This window comes from Eptatretus burgeri, chromosome 1 (assembly GCF_056783735.1).
Source record: "Eptatretus burgeri isolate ZD-2024b chromosome 1, Ebu_testis_v1, whole genome shotgun sequence".
Lineage (NCBI taxonomy): Eukaryota > Metazoa > Chordata > Myxini > Myxiniformes > Myxinidae > Eptatretus > Eptatretus burgeri.
This window is the reverse complement of record NC_140961.1, coordinates 139,234,310-139,258,535: the sequence shown is the minus strand read 5'-3', so window position 1 is coordinate 139,258,535 and position 24,226 is coordinate 139,234,310. Positions and strand designations below refer to the sequence as shown.

The 24,226-nt window shown below is 45.0% G+C and overlaps 1 protein-coding gene across 2 annotated transcripts in view; it reads right to left on the bottom strand.

The window, feature by feature from the left end:
- Positions 1 to 8,504: 8,504 nt before the first annotated feature.
- The window catches only part of TCF19 (transcription factor 19), a 40,081-nt gene continuing 24,359 nt past the window's right edge, over positions 8,505 to 24,226 (bottom strand). The window contains exons 3-5 of one of the 2 annotated variants that reach the window (XM_085844966.1): positions 15,269 to 15,608; positions 10,915 to 11,254; positions 8,505 to 10,618 (exon numbers count right to left, since the gene is read on the bottom strand). In XM_085844966.1, coding sequence (XP_085701092.1) covers positions 10,330 to 10,618; positions 10,915 to 11,254; positions 15,269 to 15,608 — 969 coding nt within the window. In that variant the 3' untranslated portion in view covers positions 8,505 to 10,329. The remainder of the gene's footprint in view (positions 10,619 to 10,914; positions 11,255 to 15,268; positions 15,609 to 24,226) is intronic. The other variant, XM_085844973.1, reaches the window with a different exon arrangement.

Below are 24,226 nucleotides of genomic sequence, written 5' to 3'. Positions count from 1 at the left end.
TGGCAGATAGTGAGACCCAGAAGCTTCAAAGAAAAGACTTCTTCCAGAGGATTGTTGAGAAAGTGGATGGGGGGTTTTGTAAACGGTCCTTTCGAAGAGACATAGTGAGAGTGTGAGATTTGTCTGGATTGAAAGACATGTTCCACGTGTTGGACCAGTTTGTGATTTTATCCAGATCTGCAGTGAGCGAAGAAGCTGCTGCTTGCCGGTCTGAGGGATGACAGATGGTACGGCAGAGGGTGGAGTCATCAGCAAAGAGATATGGAGGATTTTTCAGAGAGTCAGAGAGATCAGTGATGAAAACCACAAAAAGAACAGGGCCCAGAACGCGACCTTGAGGAATTCCAGCCTGGAATCTAAACTCCATTTAGGGCCACACGTTGACTGCGACAGGAGAGGAAGTCTGCGAGCCATGAGTGGAGATGGCCTTGAATACCATGGGAAGAGAGTTTGGTGAGTAGGGCAGGGTGCCAGACTGTGTCAAAAGCACGTGATATGTCCAGGGATACGGCTCGGATTTCCTGTCTGGCATTGAAGACCTCCATCCATTGATGGGAGAGCAGAAGCAGCATATCCAGGGTAGAGTGACCTGGTCTGAAACCAAATTGATGATCAGAAATCAAGCCATTGGAGAAGAGGAAGGATTTCATGTCTGAAGCGATGATGGATTCCATAACCTTGCTGATGATTGGGAGAAGGCTGATTGGTCTGTAGTTGCAGGGATCTGTTTTTGCACCTTTTGCTGATTTCCAAGAAGATGGCACATGACCTTGAGCATTTGATGAATACAGCATCCAGTTTGTTAAGGTATTTGGGGGTGCCATCAAGATATATTGTGAGCTATTTGATGGTGAATGAATTGTACATACAAACTATATGCTATTTTCGTGGAATGCTTACCCCGCGCAGTCTTGAGAAGGACTCGGTGCGAGCCAACTCTTCTGTCGGCACATTTGCAATTAAAGAAATTAAATTACAATCGAATGGAATACCAAATAAAATAAGTCCTGCATTGGAGTCATCAGAAGGAACCTGAACAAGCAAAAAGCAAAGATGAAGTCATCACGAGGAATCTGGATGGGATTCGGGTTTCAGTTGCGACTCCTCTACCCTCAAACCCATCCAGGCACAGCCAACTGAGCCTTATTCAAAAAAAAATACAATAAAAAAGAACTCAGATTAAAAAAATTAAATAATTCCGGCTGCCAGACAATGCATCGATCAGGTTGAAATTTAAAACATTTATCCCCAATCACTACTCGATCATAATCTTGAAGATTCACGTTGATTGGTGCGGTGGTTGAAGAGAGAGAGAATTTTTAAAATATTCCTTCAATCCAACATGGCTGCCAAACCATGTAATTGATCAATTATATTCAAACCCAGGGCTTGGGGAACGTGTGTGTGTGTGTGTGTGTCAGTGAGTGTGTGTGTCAGTGAGTGTGTGTGTGCGTGTGTGTGTGTCAGTATCACTCAATGGTGAAGAATCACTAAAAAAGTGAAATAATTCTCATATCCAGATCCGGATTCCGATCTTCACCAAAATCGAATCAATTCGCCGTGGTCAGACACCCAACCTGTCCACCAAGTTTCATCCGAATCCGTGCACAACTTTTTGAGATATCATGCTATATATCATTTTTGGCCCAATCTCTTAATGGTGAAGAATCACTTTAAAAATTCTCGTTGTCGGATCCAGATCCAGATCTTCACCAAAATCTAATCAGTTTGTTCTTCTCACACACCGAACCTGTCCACAAAATTTCATCCGGATCCGTCCACAACTTTTTGAGATATCCTGCACACGAACAAACGGACAAACAAACAAATGAAATTGCTCGTTGAGCAAGGAATTGCCGGAATAACTTTGTCATATCTCCATGATCTCTGAAAAAACAAAAACCTGGAAATCAATTTGGTTTTTATCAGTCGATAGTGCTACAGTTTAATGAGTTATAGCAATTAGTTTGGTCATGATCAAAACTTGGAAGTCAATCGGACTTGAAATGGCGTTTTTAATCGCAATTTGAAAGTTTTGACCCGACACCCCCCCCCAACCCCCTGACATTCGACCCCCGACCGCCAAGAAGGGTGTTGGCGTGACACCCCAATGAGACATATAGTTGGATGCAGAATTGGAAGATGCACATTTTGTATTTGGTTTGAAGTCGATACGACCATTTTAGTGGACATTATTGTGAAAATAAGAATTTCGGGTTTTCGGTGACCTTGCCTTTGACCTTTGACCTTTGACCTAGATTCACCAAAAACAAGTGTCCAAGTTGGACCATGGCCGACGTCTATAACCAGTTTGGTCATGATCGCTGAAACGGTGTGGCTGTTACAGGGTAAACAAACACACAGAATGACACACACAACCGACCAACATAATTGCCGAAATCCAAAGGATTCCGGCAATTGACAAGAAGACAACGTCATCCAGAGCACGACACAAAATCCATAAAACAAATTTGACCTCAAAAATAATTGGTGGTTGAATTAAATGACCAAATATACAACTCTGCAAATTTCAAGTGAATCGGATAAAAATTGACAATATTAGAAATTTGGCCTATGTTGACCTTTTGGCCAATTGGTGGTGATTCTCAAGGATGACTCAAGGTCATCAACTCGAAAATAATTGGTGATTGAATTCAGTGACTTGATTTGAAAATCCTCATCAAATTTCAAGTCAATGGGATGAAAAGTGAGGATTTTAGAAATACCACCTTAGTTGTTAACTTCGGGCCTATGTTGACCTTCTGACCTCAAAAACAATAGGCTTCTTCCTTATGACAAACTCTACCATGTGGTGAAGTTTCTAGCCGTGTGAACAAACAGAGTAACAAAATCGACTGACCAATATACTTGAAAAATCTTTGATTTTGCAACTCACAAACAGAGAGAAAGGGGTTAAAACATAACCTCCTTCACCTTCGGTGGCGGAGCTAACAATTGATGCATGGTCTTAATAAAGACAGTAACACAATAATAAAGTTAATTTTGTTGCAACACTTACCACAACAATCTTGAGTCCAAGTTTCCATATGTGTGCTGACTGGGCTTAACAACAACAACAACAACAACAACAACAACAACAACAACAACAACCGATGACAGAGACAGACAGACAGACAGACATGGTGTTTGAAGACTTCAGAATTAAAGAGGAATTGTTGAAATTGTTGTCACTGAAATCCACAACCAGGAGTTGATATCGACACCAAGGTCAATAATTATTTTGCAGAAAGGAATGTCTTTGGACAAGTTCGTCACGATAACAACCGATGGCGTGCCAGCGATGACCGGGCGTCATCGCAACATGTAAAGCAGACCCTGATTTCCCAAGTTTCTTTAACTCCCACTGTATCATTCATCAACACCCACTTTGTGCCAACGTAATGGGGTTTGATCACGTTTCGTCTCCTGTTGTTCGAACTATTAATGCGATTCGCGCGAGGGCGAAACAACACCGAAGTCACAAGTCCTTTCTGGGCGAACTGTCATCCGAGTATGGCGATCTGTTGCTGCACTCCGAAAGTGGCTCAGCAGAGGAAAAATACTTTGTCAATTTATTTCACTTTTCCCAGAAATTAAAGTTTTCATGGAGTCAAGAAACGAAGATTCCACTAAATTATCAAACATTGCGTGGCTGCTTGAATTGGCATTTCCAACAAAAATGACAGAAACATTGAACGCCGTGAACTGTGGATTCCAAGAGAAACAGAAGACAATTAGCCGGCATGATTAGTGCAGTAAAAACTTTCAAGTCGAAGCTTAACCTTCTGATACAAGTCCAGTAAAGGAAAATGCATCATTTTCCTTCTGTGCTCCAAACACGAGCAGAGAATGTGGTTACTGTTGGAATCATGGACATTGCCAAGTTCAGTGATTTCCTGACCAGGCTTGGCCAAGAGTTTAACGACAGATTTAATGATTTTTGAGGAGGTTGAACCCCGTGTGATGTTCACTTCAAACCCTTTCATGGAAGTTGATGTTAGTGACATTTCTGAACAAATGAGTGTGCTCTTTGTCCTTGATTGTGTCCCTTTGGCGATGGAGATTATCACCTTCAAAATGACATTCAGTTGAAATCAATGCAGTCTGCCACAAATTTCTGGAGTCTCGTGGATACTGAAAAGTAGAGTAACATCTACAAGGTATCGATGAAAGTGGCTTCCCTCTTTGGCGAGACCTATCTTTGTGAATCTGCCTTTTCCAACATGAAGTGAGTGCATCAAATCTAAATTTCGAACCCGTCTGACAGACGAGCATCTGAAGGACTCCATCACAGTTACCATCTCAGTACTGACACACCAGATTATGCAGTCCTGATGAACAGAGCATGCAGTTTCAAGTTTCACAATGAAGTAACAGCAAAGATCAATTTTCCTTCACTTCAAATATGAATTTTTGTAATTGAACTGCAGTAACTGAATTTGTACCCTTATCAATTCATATATTTTCAATTTATGTTTCGGTAGCTCTCGAAATATTTCATTAATCAAAAGCAGCTCGCATTGAAAAGAAGGTTGGCGACCCCCTGGTCTAGAGGTACGCACACGAGTCTCGAAGCTGTATACACTGGGTTTGAATCCCGAACCGGCTATCAACTGTCACTGCGGTGTTTCACAAGCGGGATGACTAATCAATGTGTGTGCCGCCCCTCGGAAGGACGTTAAACCGAGCGTCCTGTCTGCTAGCATTAGTTGGTGGACGTTAAATAACGCACAATGCCTTTCCCAAAGAGTAAGCGAGCTATCGCCGGCACCACGAACAAATTCCAAAATTCCTGCCTTGACTTCCTGTGTCGGAGTGGCGACCCGCCCAGGATTGCAGCCCAGTACAACGAGGGGATGTTGTTGATGATGTTTTTGTAAATAATAATGGAGCAAATGTTTATATGTCGGTATGTCTGCTCTATACCCGTTGGTTGGACAGACAGCCTGATACTACCCACACAATTGTAACCTGAAAATAAAAAAAAATCATATGTCCGCCATTTTAGAAAGCCTAGGCCTAAGAGAGGCGTCATATTCACAGTCGCCATGCCCTCCCTATAGGTTTTCCGTTCAATGTAAAACAACCTGGGTGACTGTTAAAAGGATCATCAAATATCGAAAGGTTGGAGTCGATGGGCATCATGAGCCTCATGAAGGAGACGGACGGGACATACAAGCCTCAGGCTTCAGGTCTCCGGTATCAGCCGAGATGCGCCGGTGCAATTGGAATTATGCGAGCTATATAACGATGATGTATTATATATGTACAGAAGCAGTACACATATTTTCATTCATGTGCAGAACCCAAGTTATGAGCTTATCTGCAATTGGAAATTCAGAAAAAAAAACGGCATTGTCATCGTGCCATGTCCGTCCGTCCATCCGTCTTCTATTTCGACTTCTCCGGCCAAACCGCTGAGCCGATGCGGCTGAAAGTTGGCAGCAACGTTGCGCTCCCGATTGTTAACGGGGATTGCAAAGCTCGTTCCGGTCATGTGACTTTAAGTAGGTCAAAAATGGCAGACTTAGTAAATTCCTCCAAAAATCTTCTTCTTCAGACCCACCAGTCAGAATGCTCCCAAATTTGGGTTACAACATTGGGCCAGGGCCCAGATAAGCTACAGGTGGAGTGGTCCTTAAAAAAAAAAATTTGGGAGTGATTGAGGCAGCGTTCTGTTGCCTATATACCCCCCAAATAAAGGGATGCATCAGACGAACATGTTGCACGCTTGAAACAGGATCGCCCATCGGGAGGGTACTCTGATAGTTTAGATACGAGACCATCTCTATCAGCCCGTTGGAACTGTGCGACTTCAATTCCAGCACATCCATCCATTGGGACCAGACTCTGTGCACAACGTTGGTGCTGCCGAAGCAGTCTCCTTGGCTATTGGGCCCAATCCTGGACGGGTCGCCACTCCGACACAGGACACCAGCAAGCTGGCACTCATTTTGCCGACCTCAGAAGGATGACAGGCAGAGTCAACCCCACCTGGTATTAATTCAAAAGCCCAGGGGGATTTCAACTCAGGATCCCAAGCCAACATCAGGCGCACAATTCCAGCACATGTTCAGGCAAAATTTTGTCATGACATATTCATTAATTGTCAAGTCCTCAAAATCACATGGCCGTACATTCACCACAGAAGTCCTGAGAGATCAATGTAGGCCAGATTTTATAACTCTGCTCATATCCCCAATTGAGCACAAATTCTGGTTCCCAGACATCGCCTCCCAGCACCACACATTCTTTAGCGCTCTCCAAAAATGGCCGAAGCGAACCTAATTGAGGCCCTTCAGGCGTCACCGCAGCCCTGTGTGCCATTAATACAATTTTGGTGTTTGGAAGGAGAGTTGCAAAGACGGATGCAAGGAGACAACTCTCTTCAAAGATAACCTCAACATTTTCCCTTCCCCTCTTCCCAAACTCTCTATGCTTTCATTCCGTCCGTCTCAGCTTTTACAGCCACGTGAATTTGCTGCATTTGAGTTTTCACACTTACATCGACGTGTGAAAGCTCAAACACCCCTCACGAGCGTACAGTAATCAGATTATCCCATCAAACCTTCGACTCGCCAATTCCAACGCCTTCAACATGCATTCCCGCTGGCTCCGTGCCTGCCTACTGCAGCGATCATGTGTCACTGCAAACCCCCCCCCCCCAAAAAAAAAAAAAACACCCTGCAAATTAAATCACCAATGTCAAATTTGCACATCGTCACGTGCATATTATTAAGGATCAGGCTTACTGCACGAATAACCAAATGTGAATTGAAGTTTACAATTAAGTGTAATGTAGCCAAATGACAAATGCCATGGAGGTGACAGACAACAATGTGTGCAGGAATGAAACGGGCAAGGATCCACAAGAAGGGCTGGATATACAAACGATAAAGGTCTCACCGATTACACCCGAGTTAAATTTACGACGTAAGGGACAATCCTTCAGGCAATGAGATCGGTAATATTATTCAATAAAATTATAAATCCATGAAATGAAACTCATCTCGTACAATTAGCAAAGGCTAAAAACAAATAAGATCTGTCCAAGGAACTTCAACAAAGCTTTAAAGCTGAAATGGTCCACAGGCAACACAAAAACATGGATAACATGAGGGGGGGGGGGGCGAGAGCGATTTTAGACCTCAAAATTTCTCCTCGATAATAAAACGTTTCCGACTCTGCGTTGAGAATGAGGTTTTTGGCAGAATGAAGGGAGACGATGACAGGCAGAATGGTTAAAAAAAAAAAGTTTCAATCTCATAGTTCCTTCGTGCTGAGATGAAGAAACGATTTTCCCATCCAGTGAAAATTGCTCAGAGTTGCAGGGCCATTTGCACAGGTTGAACAAAAAGACCCCACAGTTGTGGCTTGGATCTCAGAAGTTCATGAGTCCAACCCAAGAGGCAGGAGCACACACACTGATCCTCAAAAACTCCATCACCTGGCTCATGCACCCCGTCTCCGGGTCCCCTTCACTCTCGCCGACCGCTTTCAGGCCGCATCGCCTTTCTCAATCACAAATTAGACCAGAACAGCGATTGGGAAAGGCTTTCTTTGAAACAGCAAACGAGAGAGCTCCGTCATCACAAAGCAAGCTGAAGGCTTCCTGCGTGGGCAGAATCGCCTCCGCGCCGAGTCGTTTGATTCCCGGTCAAATGTAATTCGCACATGCTCCAACCGATGCTATTCTCGTTCAAACACACACATATCCTCCATCTACACAGTTCTGATTCATGACCCTCTGAGCTGATCATGTAATAACCACTCGCAACACTCTTTGGATTTGTATGGGGTGGGAAATGGGACAAAAGACGGACAAAGACAGGACCAACAGTATAAAAAAGTACAATCAGTCATTTAAAATAGAATTAGCGTTCCTGTATTCTATACTTGTATACAATACTGTACATTGTTCAAGATGCTGCACCCCTTAGCTCAAAACAATAGACATTATAAAGAAGCCCCCCCCCCCAAAGTGAGTGTCCAAACTTAGCAAGACGTGTCAACGGAATATTCGGAGCGGAACGGCATAAAATTTCTAACATATCGGCAAAGCACCACAAGTTAAACCATCTTATGCAAAACAACATACAGGACAACGTTACAATCATGGATTCATTGAGAATTGATGGACGCAGTTGTGGGTTACCAAGTGTAAATCAAGATTACAGAAGTCTGATTTAACGCAATTTAATTCCAGACGATAAGGCAACAAAAGGTGAAATTTTTTTGAAAGGGGGCGGAGACTTTTTTCGAGGCACAGCGTGTCTTATCGCTATCAACATTGCAGTCACGAGTCTGTAGATCCCAGTCACAAAAGGAACACATCCCACAATTGAATTTCACAAACCGCTGCAACCGTGGGCCGAACAAAAAACAAAAATGGAATCCTAATATTGTGTGCCAACCGGGTTTTACTCGACACACATCCGTACGCATTGTCGTCGTAGATGCCTACGAACTTCGAATACGAGCAAACTCCGAAAAAAAAAAAAAAATTTAAAGTCTCGAGAACTCCGACCTCCGACACGACTTTATGGTACGAGGCCGTTACGAAGCATGTAGTGTTATTACAGCATTACACCCGTCTGTGTCATTGGAAGGCCAACCTTAAAATATACCAACCACAGTGGTTGCGAAAAATTCCTTCGTGGAAACAAAAAGGTAAAAGCTCTAACTACAGTCAGATGAAACATTTAACAGAACAGCAAACCTTCTAACAAGCTAGACGGTAAGGAACGTCATACGTGCACTAAACAATAAATACATGGGAACGGTGGCAAAACATATTGCCAAAAAAAAATTGTTCAAAATAAACCAAGTATTAAAAAAAAAAAAAAACTGCAAGTGCTTCAGAGCAAAGGGTTGTTGAAAATGTTGTTTCCCTGAGAGTACATTGGATAATTGAAGTCAAATCCCTAATCATCAGGTCACATTCCCAACAACGGTACCACGGCCCATGACAGACAGATAGCAGCTGTGTCGCTCTCTGATGTGGAAGTGATTAGATGCTGGTCTGATCTCACAGTCTCGCCCTGTGGCTCCAAAAGGACGGTCGAACGAACACACCTGTCTGTTTCCACGAACAGCCATGGGAAGAGGTTCAGTCTCTTGAACTAGACCTCACTCACTTATGTGACTCACTCCCAGACCTCTTCTGAGCCAACCGCATATCAAAGCTGGCCTCCATGGACAGAATAGACATCCTCAGTCTTTTGAAGTTATTTCCTAAAAAAAAAATAAACTCAGAACTACTCACGGCCTGTGAGGCTTTTGTGCATAACTCAATGGAGTACTGTTCTCTCCTATGGGCTGGCACCCCTGCATCAGTCACATCCGTTTCTTCTAAAGCTCTCAACATTATTGGCATCTCCGAAGACGGATCTGAATCACAAGGCCTGTTGCCTTGACGTCATAGGCAGGTTTGTGGCCTCTGTTTCTTTTCAAACTGCCTCTCCTTCTGTTTTTCTTTTTCTCTCTACCCTCCCCAGCTACCCCGGAAGGCAAACATTCTTCCAGTAATCCTAGCTCAGTGGAACTCCAAAAAAATCCAGGCTTTCTACAAAACTCCACTCTTGTTTCTATTTCCTCTCATTTATGCAACTAACAATTCCGCAGGCAATTCAATGCCACTCTTCCCTCCAGGGCTTGAAGCTGGCAGTGCACGTCATCCCCTACTCTTATCAGAGCTCTTTTTTACCCCCATTAACCTTACCTAACCTCTTTTGACCGCGAATCCAACTGTTTCCTCCTTTCTTTTCCTGTCCGTTCATTCCGTGCTTTGTTGCGGCCAGGTGTGGCCCACTGTCAATATGTTGCCCATTTCCCTCTGCAAACGTCGCTCTTCGACGAGACTTAAAGCATAATGTTTTAAAAACCATTCGATATAAACGACGGCATTGTCAGAAAAATTGAAACAAGGAATTTTTCAACACATTTTGTTTTTTTTTTTTCCCCTCTCCCACTCAACCTATTAGAAATCCAAAGAAAACATTCATAACCACAGACCTGTAACATGTGAACTAACAATCAATATCATAACCAATTTGATCGGCCAACCGTTGCATTAAATTCACCGACCAAGGAGGAAAGAATACATAAAAGGATTTAAGTGGTCGGCAAAAGACATCAAATATTCAGTTCTGAGCATATTGCTGTCATTGTACATTTGTTTTAGTAACAATAAAAAAAAACAAAACAAAAAAAAATATCAAGATTAAACCTTGATGATTTGGCTTGCATTTATCATAGGACACATGAAACCATAACGTCGGGCGACAAAAAGTGCGATGTTCATCCACTCGATCCTCGGTCTCCACGTCATCATCGAGAAGTACCACCACGAGATCCTCGCCGACTACCTTTCCGCCGACAGCCACAGTGGAAGTCACACCCATCTAAATCGGTAGCATTACAGCCGGCGCAGACAACGTGATACCATGCATCGCAGTCATCACACTGCACCCAATTCAGCGTTTCGGCGTCAGGCCGCAAGCACCGACGTGCTGCACAGCTATCCACCACTGTGACATTCCAGGCACGATTGTCAGGCACCAGAGACGTCGCTTCACCCGTTGCCTGGGTGCATTTACGGGGGCGGCCACGTGGACGGCTATTGGGCGAGCGCAGGGTGAGGGAGTATGGCCAAGTGAGACGGGTAAAACCTCATTCATAAAATGTTTACACAGCTAATGTAAAAAGAAACAGTAAACCAAGAATCAACACAATTACGAGTACTTTACGACCAGACGAGAGGTCATATGTACCTGTCAGCTGGTTACAAAAGGTTTGTTTGTCTTATGATGCACCACAACGTTATCAGACCAAAGAAGACTAAAGATGGTTTGAAAATACAGATGCCAAGATTCATAAAATGTGAAAAATAATATTGTCGTTTGGATGACTCACCCTGTGCCAACCCCAGTCTTTCCGCCCTTTCCAGCCACCTTTGCCAAGCTTGCAGAGTTCTTGGAACCCAACATTCCACGAGGCTTTCCACCAGAAGTCACTGGTCTCCACCAAGACAAACCTGTGGAATTCTGACTTCCGGTCAGGCTCGGCGGCGTTTCCCTCACTGGACTACAGCCAACTGCACCAGCACACCACTGCATCGCGCATTCTTCACCGCTATCATCAACCAGTCCGAGCTCCAGTATTTCCTTGGTGGGATCTGCGTCGAGGTCTGGTCGAACCATGTGGACCGATTTCCGGCGGTGTTTGCGTCCACTCTCGACCAGTGGCCCGTTATCTGCGGAAAACAACATTTAGGTTGGGACAAAATGGGGAGAAAAATGCAAGCTTAGAGCTGGAGTTCATTCAAAATGCCTATACTTGGCCAAATTTATAAGAAATATAAAAGGGCCAATTGCGCGAGGTATGTGACGAGGGTGGAGGATAAACTGAAAGAAATTAAATTTGGAAAAATATGGGGAGAAGGAAGGTAGAGTTGGAGGTGAAATACAAGGGAGGGAATACAAGGTGCTGACGAGTCGGGCCTTACCCTTCATCGGAGCAAAAGAGAGAAACACTTCCCATTTTCCATCTCTCTTCCGACATGGGGGTTAAGCCTGAAACGTCAGCACCTTGTAATCCTTTCCATTGGCCATTCCATGCAGGCCTATTTTGAAGCCTGAATTTCTCTCTTGATTGGTTCGCTCTCGAATGATAGTTAATCTTGGGTGAGGTTACTCCCGTTTCATGTCTTGCATGAGCCGATCCAATCGAAGACCAAAACTAGAGAGTTCACAGAACACCATAGCCCACGCACGGTTCAAGTATTTAATTCATTAGAAATAAAATAATGATTTTAAAGTTCGTATCAAAATTTTTTATTTCAGACGTTTACCTCCATTCATGCGGCGTCTTTTACACCACCATATCTAACACGTCACATTAGTTCTTCGTGCCTGTTGTTTGTGTCCTTTATGACGTCCTTAAAAACAGCAAGTTCCCTGTGTGAAATTATTTTCAACTTTCCTTGACTGCCAGATGGACAGAGTAACAAAAAAAAAAAAAAATCCCACTCCTCTCTGAGCACGTGCGATCGGGACACATTCAGAACCAAAGTACTACTAAACGACACGTTCCTCGTTCCGATTCATGTTCAAGGTATAACATGCAATTGCAATGAAGTTGTTTCTCGATCATAAACTGATGTTTGTAGAGACAGACAGACAGACAGATGGATGGACAGACGGACATAAAGACAGTGAATCTACTGCTCATCTCTGCTTTTCGCTTCACGTGTGCTCGGTAATGATGAGTGTGGTGGTCAGCTTTGATTTTTGCTGCCTTGTCACATGCATGTCAAAGAAAGCACTGAATATGTTTGATGTCCAAATAAAACCTTTTTTAGGAAAGGCCACCTGAGAACTTTTATTTTTAAAAAAAAAATTAAAAATCTTATTCTCTTTCCAATGTATGTCATTTTTAAAAATTACTGTTAGTTTTAACTTTTATTAATTACCTGGCTTACATCAGGGAAGCATTCCTGAAAGGTGCGCCGAATATCAAAACAACGTAAATCAAAGCAATTTTTCTCCAAATAATTAATGGAATAAGGGGGGGGATGAGGGGATGCCAAATCTAACATTGCCAAATCATCGATGACTGCACATTTCGCTTTTTACCTCCACCCCTGAAGGTGGACGGATGTTATGTTTTCACCCAGTTGTTTTATGCGAAATTGAAGATATACCCTGTCCTAATGTTGTAACCCAAATTTGGTAGCATTCTGACTGGTGGGTCTGGATTAGATTCTTGAAGAAATTTTCACGATTTCCCCAAAAGTTTACTAAGTCAGCCATTTTGACAGACTTCCGGTCACATGATCGGCATGACCTGCGCAAGTTAACATCCCTACCCTGTCCTAATGTTGTAACCCAAATTTGGTAGCATTCTGATTGATGGGGCTGGAGAAGATTTTTGAAGGAATTTACGTGATTTTCCCAAAAATTTACTAAGTCGGCCATTTTGACCTACTTAAAGTCACATGACCGGAACGAGGTTTGCAAGTCTTGTTACCAGTCAGGAGAGGAATGTTGCTGCCAAATTTCAGGCGGACCGGCCCAACGGTTTGGCAGGAGAAACTGAAATGGACTGACGGACGGACGGTGCACAATGGCAATACCTTATCTGGAATTTAAATTCCAGATAAACTAAAAATTCAGACTCTTTAAAAAAAAAAAAAAGGAAACAACATGTTTTAGAGTCTGAATTTTTCTTACCTTCAGTACCTCTTCCTGAAGTGGACGAACCAGCCGTGACTTGCAATGAACATCGGCATTTTTATAGATGGTACGCACCGTCGTCAAGAGGCAAACTTAACTAGAGGGGGAGCACTCGGTCGAGTGCAAAACCTCTGCCGCCAATACTGCTTGGTCACTCAAGTGAACCTGATATCATATTCATTAAATTTGACGTCAACAGAGCTCACAGAGTTATAGTTTGCAACTTTCCCTTTTACTTTTAACTTTTACATACTCAATTAATTCGTCATAACTAGATTCCTTGATATAGTAATTGATTTTACGTGGGTATATCCACCTGAAGTTCCAAAATCAGTGCAATTATAATTTTGGCATGTTATTTTTGTTGGAAATCACTTATAACATGTGGAAATGCAAAAAAAAATCTAAATTTTGTTGAAAAAAAATTAGCAAAATTTTTTTTTTCTCTAACAATTTTTTTTGGGGGGGGGGAGGGGGTTGGAAATCACTTAAAACATGTAGCATAAATCACTTAAAACATTAAAAAAAGCAAAAAAAAAAATAATAATAATTTCAAATTGGCCGCCATAGCGGCCATATTGGATTTTGGACCAAGTCCAAAATCTAATGGCATGATCCTTGGACCATACCTAACCCCCCCACCAAGTTTTGTCGAAATCCGTCGAGGAGTTTTTTTCCGTAATACTGTTCACAAACAAACAAACAAACAGAAAGGGGTGAAAACAGTAACCTCCATCCATCTTCGATGGCGGAGGTTAATAAGCCGGCAACATCAACCGCACATTCACCAGTATCCATTTGAGGAACGTTCATCTAATTTCACTTCTAAGGTAACACTTTTACGCTGCCTACAGACAGTACATTTCATTATGCGTTACGCATTATGTGTACAGGGTCGGTGGACGTGACGGATACGAGAGAGGACAGGTGCTGTCAGCAATGCAAGTGTGGTTTGAGACAACGCCCATCAGGTAGTGGTATTAATAAAGTGACGACATATTTGCGAAACAACGCAAAAGAGAGAGAGAGAGATGTAAATCGGTGATATTACCCGACATTAAAACATTTGCATACTAATCAATGTTGCCTCTCTACTTCTATGGACAAACTCAAGTAAAAGTGTTGGCTTTGGAGCCGCTTCGCCTCACAATCACCTCTAACCTACACTCGGCACACCAAGTTGGCTTCGAAGCCTGGTCAACCGCTTGGTATTTCCTGTTGAGGCAAATCCATGATGAACCATGCACAGCTCATTACAATGTACAAGACCTTCAACTACTCGATCACTGAGGCTTCCCACTGTGGGCTGGTGCAGCTGCGTTCCATCTTGTTGGACTGGAAGTGGTTAAATCCAAGGCTCTTCAAGTTATTGGAATCTCTCGGCAGGAGGCTAAATTCCTAGTCTACCTCTCACCCACCAGACAGGGTGGTGGCTTTACAGTTTATTCGAATCATGCTCCACACCTTCCTCCCATTTCAGTGCTGCTTCATCAGGATGAAGACTTCCACACTGCGGTTGTGCGCAGGCATGGAACAGCGCCGACACAACAATTATACCAGTACACTGGTACTCATTTCGCCGAACTCGGAAGGATGATAGGCCGAGTCAACCCCACCTGGCGTTAATTCAGTGGCCAACAGGGCTCGAACTCAGGATCCGAAGATCCCAAGCCAGCCACCCTAACTACGAAGCCAACGCCAGGTGTTTTATCTCCTGCACACTCTTCCCTCTGTCCATCCCCAGCAAGCACGCATTCCTCCCCAAACCTATACCTAGTTACCTTCCCCAAATCCAAGCCTGATGCTGATCACCCCCCATTCCTTCATCCCACATTTTTCCTCATTTGTTGAACCTACTCAGTTTCTTTGTTGTCTTCGGCTCTTCCCATCACTCCTTTGAGAGAGTGCTGCCCATCACAACCTCTTGGTTTCTCCAACACCTACTCGTGAGCTTCTATACTCAACTGACCCTGTATCTACAAGAAAGTTAAAGCAACAAAAGAAAACATACAAAGAAAAGCCTTGAGCTCTACTTTTGTACAAACTGTGAGTAGGAGAGAAGCAGGGTGGAGTTTGGTGCTGCTCTTCCTGTTGAGGGTGTTCCGGCTGCCGATGTCGAGGATGAAAAGTGAGGGAGCCCTGGTGTTTGCTGATGCTCCCAATAGAGTTGAGTATGAAGGCGGTGGGACGCTGAGGCCCAGGAGATGTGCGTGAAACGACTGTAATCCTCTCTAGCAAGCCAGTGGAGATTGAATCCAGACCTGGATCCTCCCCAGGATCAGAGTCTCCAAGATCCGCAGACGACAGAGGGTGGAAGCCATCATGGGAACTAGGAGAGGTGATGGCATCAAACTTGTCAGGTGGCACCTCGACCTGAAACAAAAGACGACTGGGGCTCAAGACATGCAATACATAAAATTGGGTTATCAAACTAAACGACGATTTCATTTATCAACAAACGAGTACAAGTATCAACAATGACAATTAAGAACACGACCAACTTCCATCACACAGTTCACACGACAAGACGGTCCAGAACTTTGTCTGCGAAGCAAGAACCCAAGATGGAATAAGGCTCACATCCCGATTAACATTGTCGAAGCTCACAGCAGACATCATGATGTTATTTCAGTGTACTGTATCTGTATATGCCTGGTGTTGGCTTCATGGTTAGGGTGGTGGGCTTGGGATCCTCGGATCCTGAGTTCAAATCACACTCGGCTGTTGAATTAATACCAGGTGGGGTTGACTCTGCCTGTCATCCTTCCGAGGTCGGCAAAATGAGTGCCAGCATGCTGGTATACTGTGTCGGAGTGGCGACCCGTCCAGGATTGTGCCCAATAGCCAAGGAGACTGCTGAGGTAGCACCAACGCTCTGCACAGAGTATGGTCCCGATGGATGGATGGATGGATGTATCCGTTTGATCTACCGAATACTGCAGTAACCAATGCAGCAATGGCTGGCTAGTTCTTGACTCACCTCATTGGTCATGAGAATTTTTGTCACACTACAATAAGAGGACAAACACTGAAAGTTTCACACAAGCTCAGAGCACGAGGGTGGCAATTTCAGCCATCTAATGCAAAAAATACCATATTAGAGGATGGTGTGTGTCTGTGTCTGTGAGTGTGTGTTTGTGTGTGAGAGAGTGAGAGATTCAAGAAAACTAAAATAGTTGGAGGGAACCAAGGACACTAATATTGAAGCAAATGCAAAGAGTTTGTGTAAAGTTTTATTTGAATGCTTTGAACCATAGTAGGGCTGGCAAGATGGCCGGGAGGTGCACTCGCCTCTAAGCTGTCTAGCCCGGGTTTGAATCCTGGCCCAGCTATGAACTGTGGTCCCGGTGTTTCGCAAGTAGAGTGATTCATCAATGTCCCTCAGATGGACATTAAACTGGGCGTCTCATCTGCGAGCATTAGTTGGTGGATGTCAAAGATCCCATGGTGAGCCACCGCCACCAGCATGGCCAAATTCCAAATTCCTGCCATAACAACTGCTGGGAGAGAGATGGCAAACCACCCAGCATGACCCAAGTCCAGAAACTGCTTCGGTAGAACCAACGCCCTGCATCAAGAGTATGACACGCCATTAAACCAAAATAACTCCAATTTGTTCATGGATAAACGAGCATGTCAATGGTTTACTATGTTAGCTATGTCAAGGATACTATATGATAGGATGTTAACAATGTCAAGCATATGGTACGAGGATAGCATATTAACTACAAGGAAACACCACTCACTCATCGCTTCGCTGACAGGAATAGTAAGAGGGGGGAGAAAGTGATAGGGGGAAGAGGGAGGAGTTGGAGGAGAAAAGAGAGAGGAGATAGGGGGAGCAAGCAGGAGTGGGGGAACGTGGAGGGAGGGAGAGTGGGGAGGAGTGGGGAAAGGGAAGGCAGCATGAGGTGAGAAGAAGGGAAGGCAGACGTGTGGTGGAGCGTCAATTATGATTTTTCATACCGTCCCATTATTATGATTCTGCATCAAATAATAGTGAAGATGGAAACAAAATAATGTCTGAAATCCTTTTTCTACCGATCATACGATAAGTACCACTCAAGGACAAACACTGCCAAGACATGTCTGGAGATATCCACCGTTTGGATATGTCCAGAGACAGAGAAAGAGAGACAGACAGAGAGACAGAGACATAGACAGACAGAGAGACAGACAGACAGGGAGAGACGGAGAGGGAGAGGGGGAGAGAGAGAGAGAGAGTGAGAGAGGGGGGTGGGTGGTAGGAGTATGGAAGTTATCAGAGAGAATATTGTTGCGAATTCGCACCCGCCGGCGTGCGGACGGCCGCGTCACTCGAATCGCGGCACGTCGCCCACCGGACGGACAATTCTGTCATGACCCTCTCGGAACAACGCCGGGAGCTAGTCACGGGTGGGGGTTTAACCCCACCACGACCGTGCCAATTGCCCACTCGCGCAGGATAGGGTTGCTCGCCAAATTCGATCTACCTAAGTACCTGCGCGGATGGTCGACCGGGCGATCGTACCATGCCACAGGCCGACTCCGGACACGAACCGCTTTAGGGGTCCGTTCCGTGCTACAGTGATAACCGTGCGGTGTTATCGTCGGCCTTGACGGTTCCGATTAATTACTGGGATGTTGCACCCACTACGAACCCCTTTCCGTGATGCAAGATGGAGGGTCAATAGAGAAAAGACAAAGCGAAACGGGCACAGTTCAACAAGCAAGCATTTTATTCACACGCACACACAGACGAGCACGTAAGGCACGTATTTACAGCAATACACAATCAAATGCACATAAAGCAATTAAAACAAAAGAAACGATGCAGAGCTACAACCGAATACGCGTACACACGGCAACACTTAAACAGTTCTACTTTACGAGACACGGCGCCACAAGATCCATACAAAAACCCCAAAGAAAAGAAAGAAAGAAGTCGCGACTTCCCTTTGGCTGGTGAGTCCCTCTTCCGCGACCGTCAGCGTGGTCGCGGCCGGCGAACCCTCTCCGGCACTCCCCGTCCGGACGCACAGGTCCACCTCGCAACGGGCGCTGCCGCGTCTCCCGTCCGTGCCTTCGTGACAGGGCCGCTCGCCAAGGCGCGGGCACAGGACCTCTTCCTGAAGACCAACTCTCCACAAAAACCAACTGAACCACCAACCAAGACGAGGAGGAAGAAAAAGCGCTCCTTGCGCCCGCCCGTGTCCGTCTTTTATCGCCCGGGGCTCCGCCCTTCGCCCTGCCCCGTTCTCGGCTCCACCTTCCTTCGAGAGGGTTCCCGAAAAGAGCGTTCCCTCACGCTTTCCCTCCACCCCGCTCCGTCCGGTGGGGGCCGAGGGAGTCAGTTTTTGGCTCTGAGGACAGAGAATTATTCCCCCAAAAAGAGGCCCCATCTTTACATGACCTCTGACCTTTGACCTGCATCGCTCTTCCTCCACTCCAAAGCGCGGAGAAGTCAGACGGGAAAAACAGGCGGGAAAAGCCCACCAAGCATCCTTGTTGGTTTTTGTTTGTTCCTCCGCGGAGATCGTAACCGCACGGAGCCTGTTGAATGGCGAGTGGCGAAGATGTGGTAGCGTAGATGGTGGAGGTGGCGTGGTTGCAGTGTGGTTGGTGCTGTGATGGGGATGGCGTGGTTGTTGAAATGTTGTGTGTTTGAAATAAAAGATAGAAAAAGAAAAACGCCTAACTCAAAGGATCGCAGCCCGAATGGATCACATAAATTCCCTCTATACAGCGGGTTTGGGCTAACAACACATGGACTTAGAGATATCTCACCCATGGGCCCTTTTATGGTGTAATGCGAATTTCCACATCCGTTACAATATGTTATGCTTTAGGCCGAGGTCACATTTGCCATGGCGGCCGTGGGGGTCTCCAAAATCTACGGCCACTAGCAATTATACGGCGGCCGCAGTATTTCCACGGTCACACAATGTAGCAGTCACATATGTTTTTATTTTTCGGGGAGCCGCACGGCGTATTTAGGCCTAAGTCACATTTGCCATGGCGGCCGTGGGGTCTCCAAAATCTACGGCCATTAGCAATTATATGGCGGCCGCAGTATTTCCACGGTCACACAATGTAGCAGTCACATGTTTTTATTTTTCGGGGAGCTGCACAGCGTATTTAAAAATTGTGGAGACCGAAAAAGTGGGGTTGCCGTACAGTCTTTGATTTGATGTCGCACGGTGACCTTAGGGCGTTCCTGCGGCGGCCATAGAATTTTCAAGGCAGACACAAGGTGTCCGCAAAGCGACCGCAGCGGGGCCCTAAGGTGAACGTGCGGCCAGACGGACAGTAACGAATGGGTTAATTTTTTTTATTTTTTTTTACCAGTTTTTTTTTTTTTTTTTCCGGCTTGTCGAATTGCTACGGCGAACGTAGAAATGAAAAAAGTTATAACTCCGCGTTATAATTCCACAGCGACCATACGGCCTGTAAAATATAGCCAAACGGCGTAGGACCACCCTGAGGCCACCTCAGAAACTCTGCGGCCGCCGCACGTTTCTGTCAATTCAGAGGGCGTACGGCCGCCGTATCCTCGCCGTAGAGCAAATGTGACTTAGGCCTTAGGTCTTAGAAATTGTGGAGACCGAAAACGTGGGGTTGGCGTACGGGCTTTGATTTGATGTAGCAAGGCAACCGCAGGGCGAACGTGCGGCCAGACGGACAGTAACGAGTGGGTTAATTTTTTAAATTTTTTTTTACCATTTCTTTTGTTTCGGCTTGTCGAATTGCTACGGCGAACGTAGAAATGAAAAAAAGTTATAACTCCGCGTTATAATTCCACGGCGACCTTACGGCCTGTAAAATATAGCCAAACGGCGTAGGGCCACCCTGAGGCCACCGCAGAAACTCTGCGGCCGCCGCACATTTCTGTCAATTCAGAGGGCGTACGGCCGCCGTATAGCAAATGTGACTTAGGCCTTATGAACACACACACACACACACACACACACACACACACACACACACACACACACACACACACACACACACACACACACACACACACACACACACACACACACACACACACACACACACACACACACACACACACACACACACGAATGCTTGTCCAATATCTGCAATTTTTCGGTCCCGGTCATCAGCTGTTTGGAGTTAGTGTGTTTACAGACTGCAGTACGTACCGTACACAACCCAAAAACCCTGAGTTGCTTTCACCCTTGTTTTGGGGGAATTTTAATAACAAATTAAAAAAAAACAATGTTGCATAATAGATGTTTCAAAGAGATATGTTGCCAATCATCATGTGACGGGTGGAAAAAAATTTGGTTCTGTAATTTAGAAAACGGTTAATACGGCAAACGGCTTGGAAATCGGGTGTTATCAAATCTAATTTGCTTTGAAATTCACAAAGAGAAATCATTTAACCTTTGTAAAGCAAACCGAGTCATATAAAATAACCAACTTATAACAGCTTGTACCTCCACCTTGGACCAAGTCCCGACCGCATACATCCTGATCGGGACACGAACTGGACCGCCATCTATTTTAGGGCGCTCGGCAATTGGCTTAAGCACTCAAGCAAGCACTCCAATTAGATGGTTGATAAGAAACGGCTTGTTTGGAAAGCAATAGCAATCAACGAAGCATCACATTAAATACAGACCTACCGGAGATGCCACATATGTCAAATACGTCCGAATTAGACAAATGAACACTTTCTTAACAGTCGGAACTGTTGCTAAGTTCAAATCTGGAACATACATTTTGTAATCCGGCTCAGTTCAAGAGATACTCGTGGTGACCGCATGTGTGGAAATGAAATACAGCCAAGAACGCCGGCGTCTCCAGGTGTTGATACAGTAAGCACTGCAATGTTCCCAGCGATCCGTAGCTATGATGAACAGGCATTCGTTAGTATGAGTGAGGAAAGTGAAAAAACAAAACTTTATAGTCAAGAAATCGTTGTGGCCTGTTCCAAGTCGAGGCATGGTTGAGCAGGCCAAAAAAACATGGCGGCTTCAGACCCCAGCGAGCTTACCCAGGAAACGCCTTGAGACCCCAGAGAGTGATGTTGCCGAGGATACAATGAAATAAGGCTGTTGATTATCTTCAAAAGGGGTGTTTTAATTAACCCAAACACTCAATTTTCACTCGTCCACTTCCGTGGAGTTTTCTTAGTTTGCATACAAAGTTTCAGGCTGACATTTATTCATATATATATATATATATATATATATATATATATATATATATATATATATATATATATATATATATATATATATATATATATATATATATATATATATATATATATATATATATATATATATATATATATATATATATATATATATATATTGTTACGGTTGTGGAAATTCGCATTGCACCATAAAGGGTCCTCAGGTGAGATATATCGGTAAGTTCATGTGTAGTTAGCCCAAACCCGTTGTATAGAGGGAATATGTGTGAATCATCCAGGCTGCGACGCTTTGAGTTAGCCATTTTTCTTTCTCTGTTGTGATTTTTGACCATTAAGCCACCAACAACGCAAACAGCCACCACCTTTACCTTCACAACTCCATCCTGCAAACATCACTTCACCGCCATTCCCAAACGACGCCCGCCAACCACCAAACCACCACAGCAAACACCCCACCACCTTCGCCTATCTCCTTCTACAACCATCGACCACACCACCAGTCAACACCAAACATCGTGCTGTCCAGGGCCCGTTCGGTAATTGATGCCGAACGTGTCGAGCCGCGGGTACGAATGCGTTCCTCTCAGGGAGATATTCGGATCAAAAAGGCTTCACGCCCCCTTTTTCTCCGTCCAATGTGCGAGCATCGGGAGGTATGGCCCCGCCTCCAAGCGCGATGAACGTGGATTCTTTACGAGAGGAATTCGGATCAAAAGAGGTACACGCCCCCTTTTTTCCGCACCAATGGCTGAACAGAGGGTGGCGTGGCCCCGCCTCCAATCGCGTTTTGATCCTGAAATTTGCATATAAGCTCCTCCTCCGGTCTATAAAGACGCGAGCACAAGGCGACTCGCGCTGTTGCAGTTGCGGCTGGTCGGGGCGAGTGAAGAGTTCGAGTTCGAGTCGAGTGAATACGGCGGTCGGCATCGAGGTTGCGGTGTGGGGGTCACTCGTCTCATCGTTGGTGCCGTCTCGTCGCAGGGTCCAAGCCAGCCAGCCATTCCCCTCTCCCTGAGCATCAGCAATTCCTCCGCCCCCCCATCTGCGCTGAGATAGTGCCGGGGGGCCCCGTTCCTCCCCCACCCTAAACGTGGTGCCAACAAAACTGCTTGCGCGGAGCACGCCGGAGAGGGCTTGCCGACTACGCCAGGACACGGAGTCAGGGCGCAGCTGCGTGAACATTGCGGCTTGTCCGCCATCGCGTCACGAGGACGCGGGTAAGACCTTCTCGGTCTCGTGGACCTGGCCGCTCCTCCAGGATCCACGCACATTTGGTCCACGGACCTGTCTGCCTCCTTGCCTGTGAGGGTGGCTTTCTTTCCTTTGCTTTTTGTATGAGTGATGTGGCGCCGAGTCCCGACAAGTAGAACCATATAAGTGTTGTAAATAATTTCCCTTTTATTCGGTCGTATTGCATTTGCTTTTGTTGCATCTTGTCTTGACTGTTATTTGTTGCATTTTGTCTTGACTGTAATATACGTGCCTTCTGTGTTTCCGTAATAAATGTGCATTGCTTGTTGAACTGTTTCCCGCTTTGCTTCGTCTCCTTCCTTTTATTGAATCTCCATCTTGCATCAAGTAACGGATTCGTCGTGGGTTTCAACATCCCGGTAATTAATCGGAACCGTCAAAGCCGACGATAACTCCGCTCGGTTATCCCTGTAATACGGAACGAACCGCTTAAGCGGTTCGTGTCTGGAGTCGGCCTGTGGCGTGGAACAACTCCTCGGTACGCTACTTGCGCGAGTACTTAGGTAAATCGACCATTCAGCGATCGGACCCTATTTTGTGCGGATAGAATACGGACTGAGTTGTGGTGAGGTTAAACCCCCACCCGTGACTGGCTCCGGGCGGTAGTTCCCGAAGGGTCACAACTGAATTGTCCGTTCCGGTGGGCGAGGCGGCCGCTTTTAGCTCCACGTGGTCGATCGCATGCCGGCGGGCGCGAATTCGCAACAATATATATTATATATTATATATAATATATATACATATATATTATATATAATATATATATATATATATATTATATATATATATATATATGTGTGTATATATACTGTATGCACACACACAGGAATCAATTCGAGAGTGAAAAAATCCTGACCCGACCCAGGACCTTGCTGCTGATGTCGAAACATCCCATTGAGCTATTGCGTCTTTGCAATAGCCACAGGAGCTTCTCACACCAAGATTGTAAGCTACATTGGCCGACGTCTAATGCACCTGCCAGGCAAACCCCAAGTGTGTGTGTGCGTGCGTGCGTGCGTGCGTTCAATCTCCATCGAAATAGACAACCACAGAGCTGCTGTGATCATCATTCCACAAATCCTTGTTTAGCAACCAAGACACTACGACCTATTTTTGACAATAAAAAAAACTTTTTATAGGTTTGTAGTTATACCAGTCTCAAGAATTCTAAGTTGAAGGCATCTCATGATTCCTTCTTCCAACCCTTGTTGTTACTGTTCGGATGCCTCGACACAAAGCTGTCATCTTTTGAGAAATAAAATGAGCAAGCCCGGCATCCAGGGGTGAATCCCCCCCTCCCCCCTCGATGGCTCAAGTGTATATTAATGCCTGTTTCCAATCGATATTGTTACGGTATTCAGGGAATAATAACATTATTATAAAAGCAAACTCCAGGTATTGAAAGTTTGACAGAGGTTATGTTTTCACCCCCGTCTGTTTGTGAGCATGATATCTCAAAAAGTTATGAACGGATTCGGACGAAACTTGGTGGACAGTTTGGGTGTGTGACGAGGACTAATAGATTCGATTTTGGTGACGATCTGGATCAGGATCCGGCATACCGGTGGGCTAC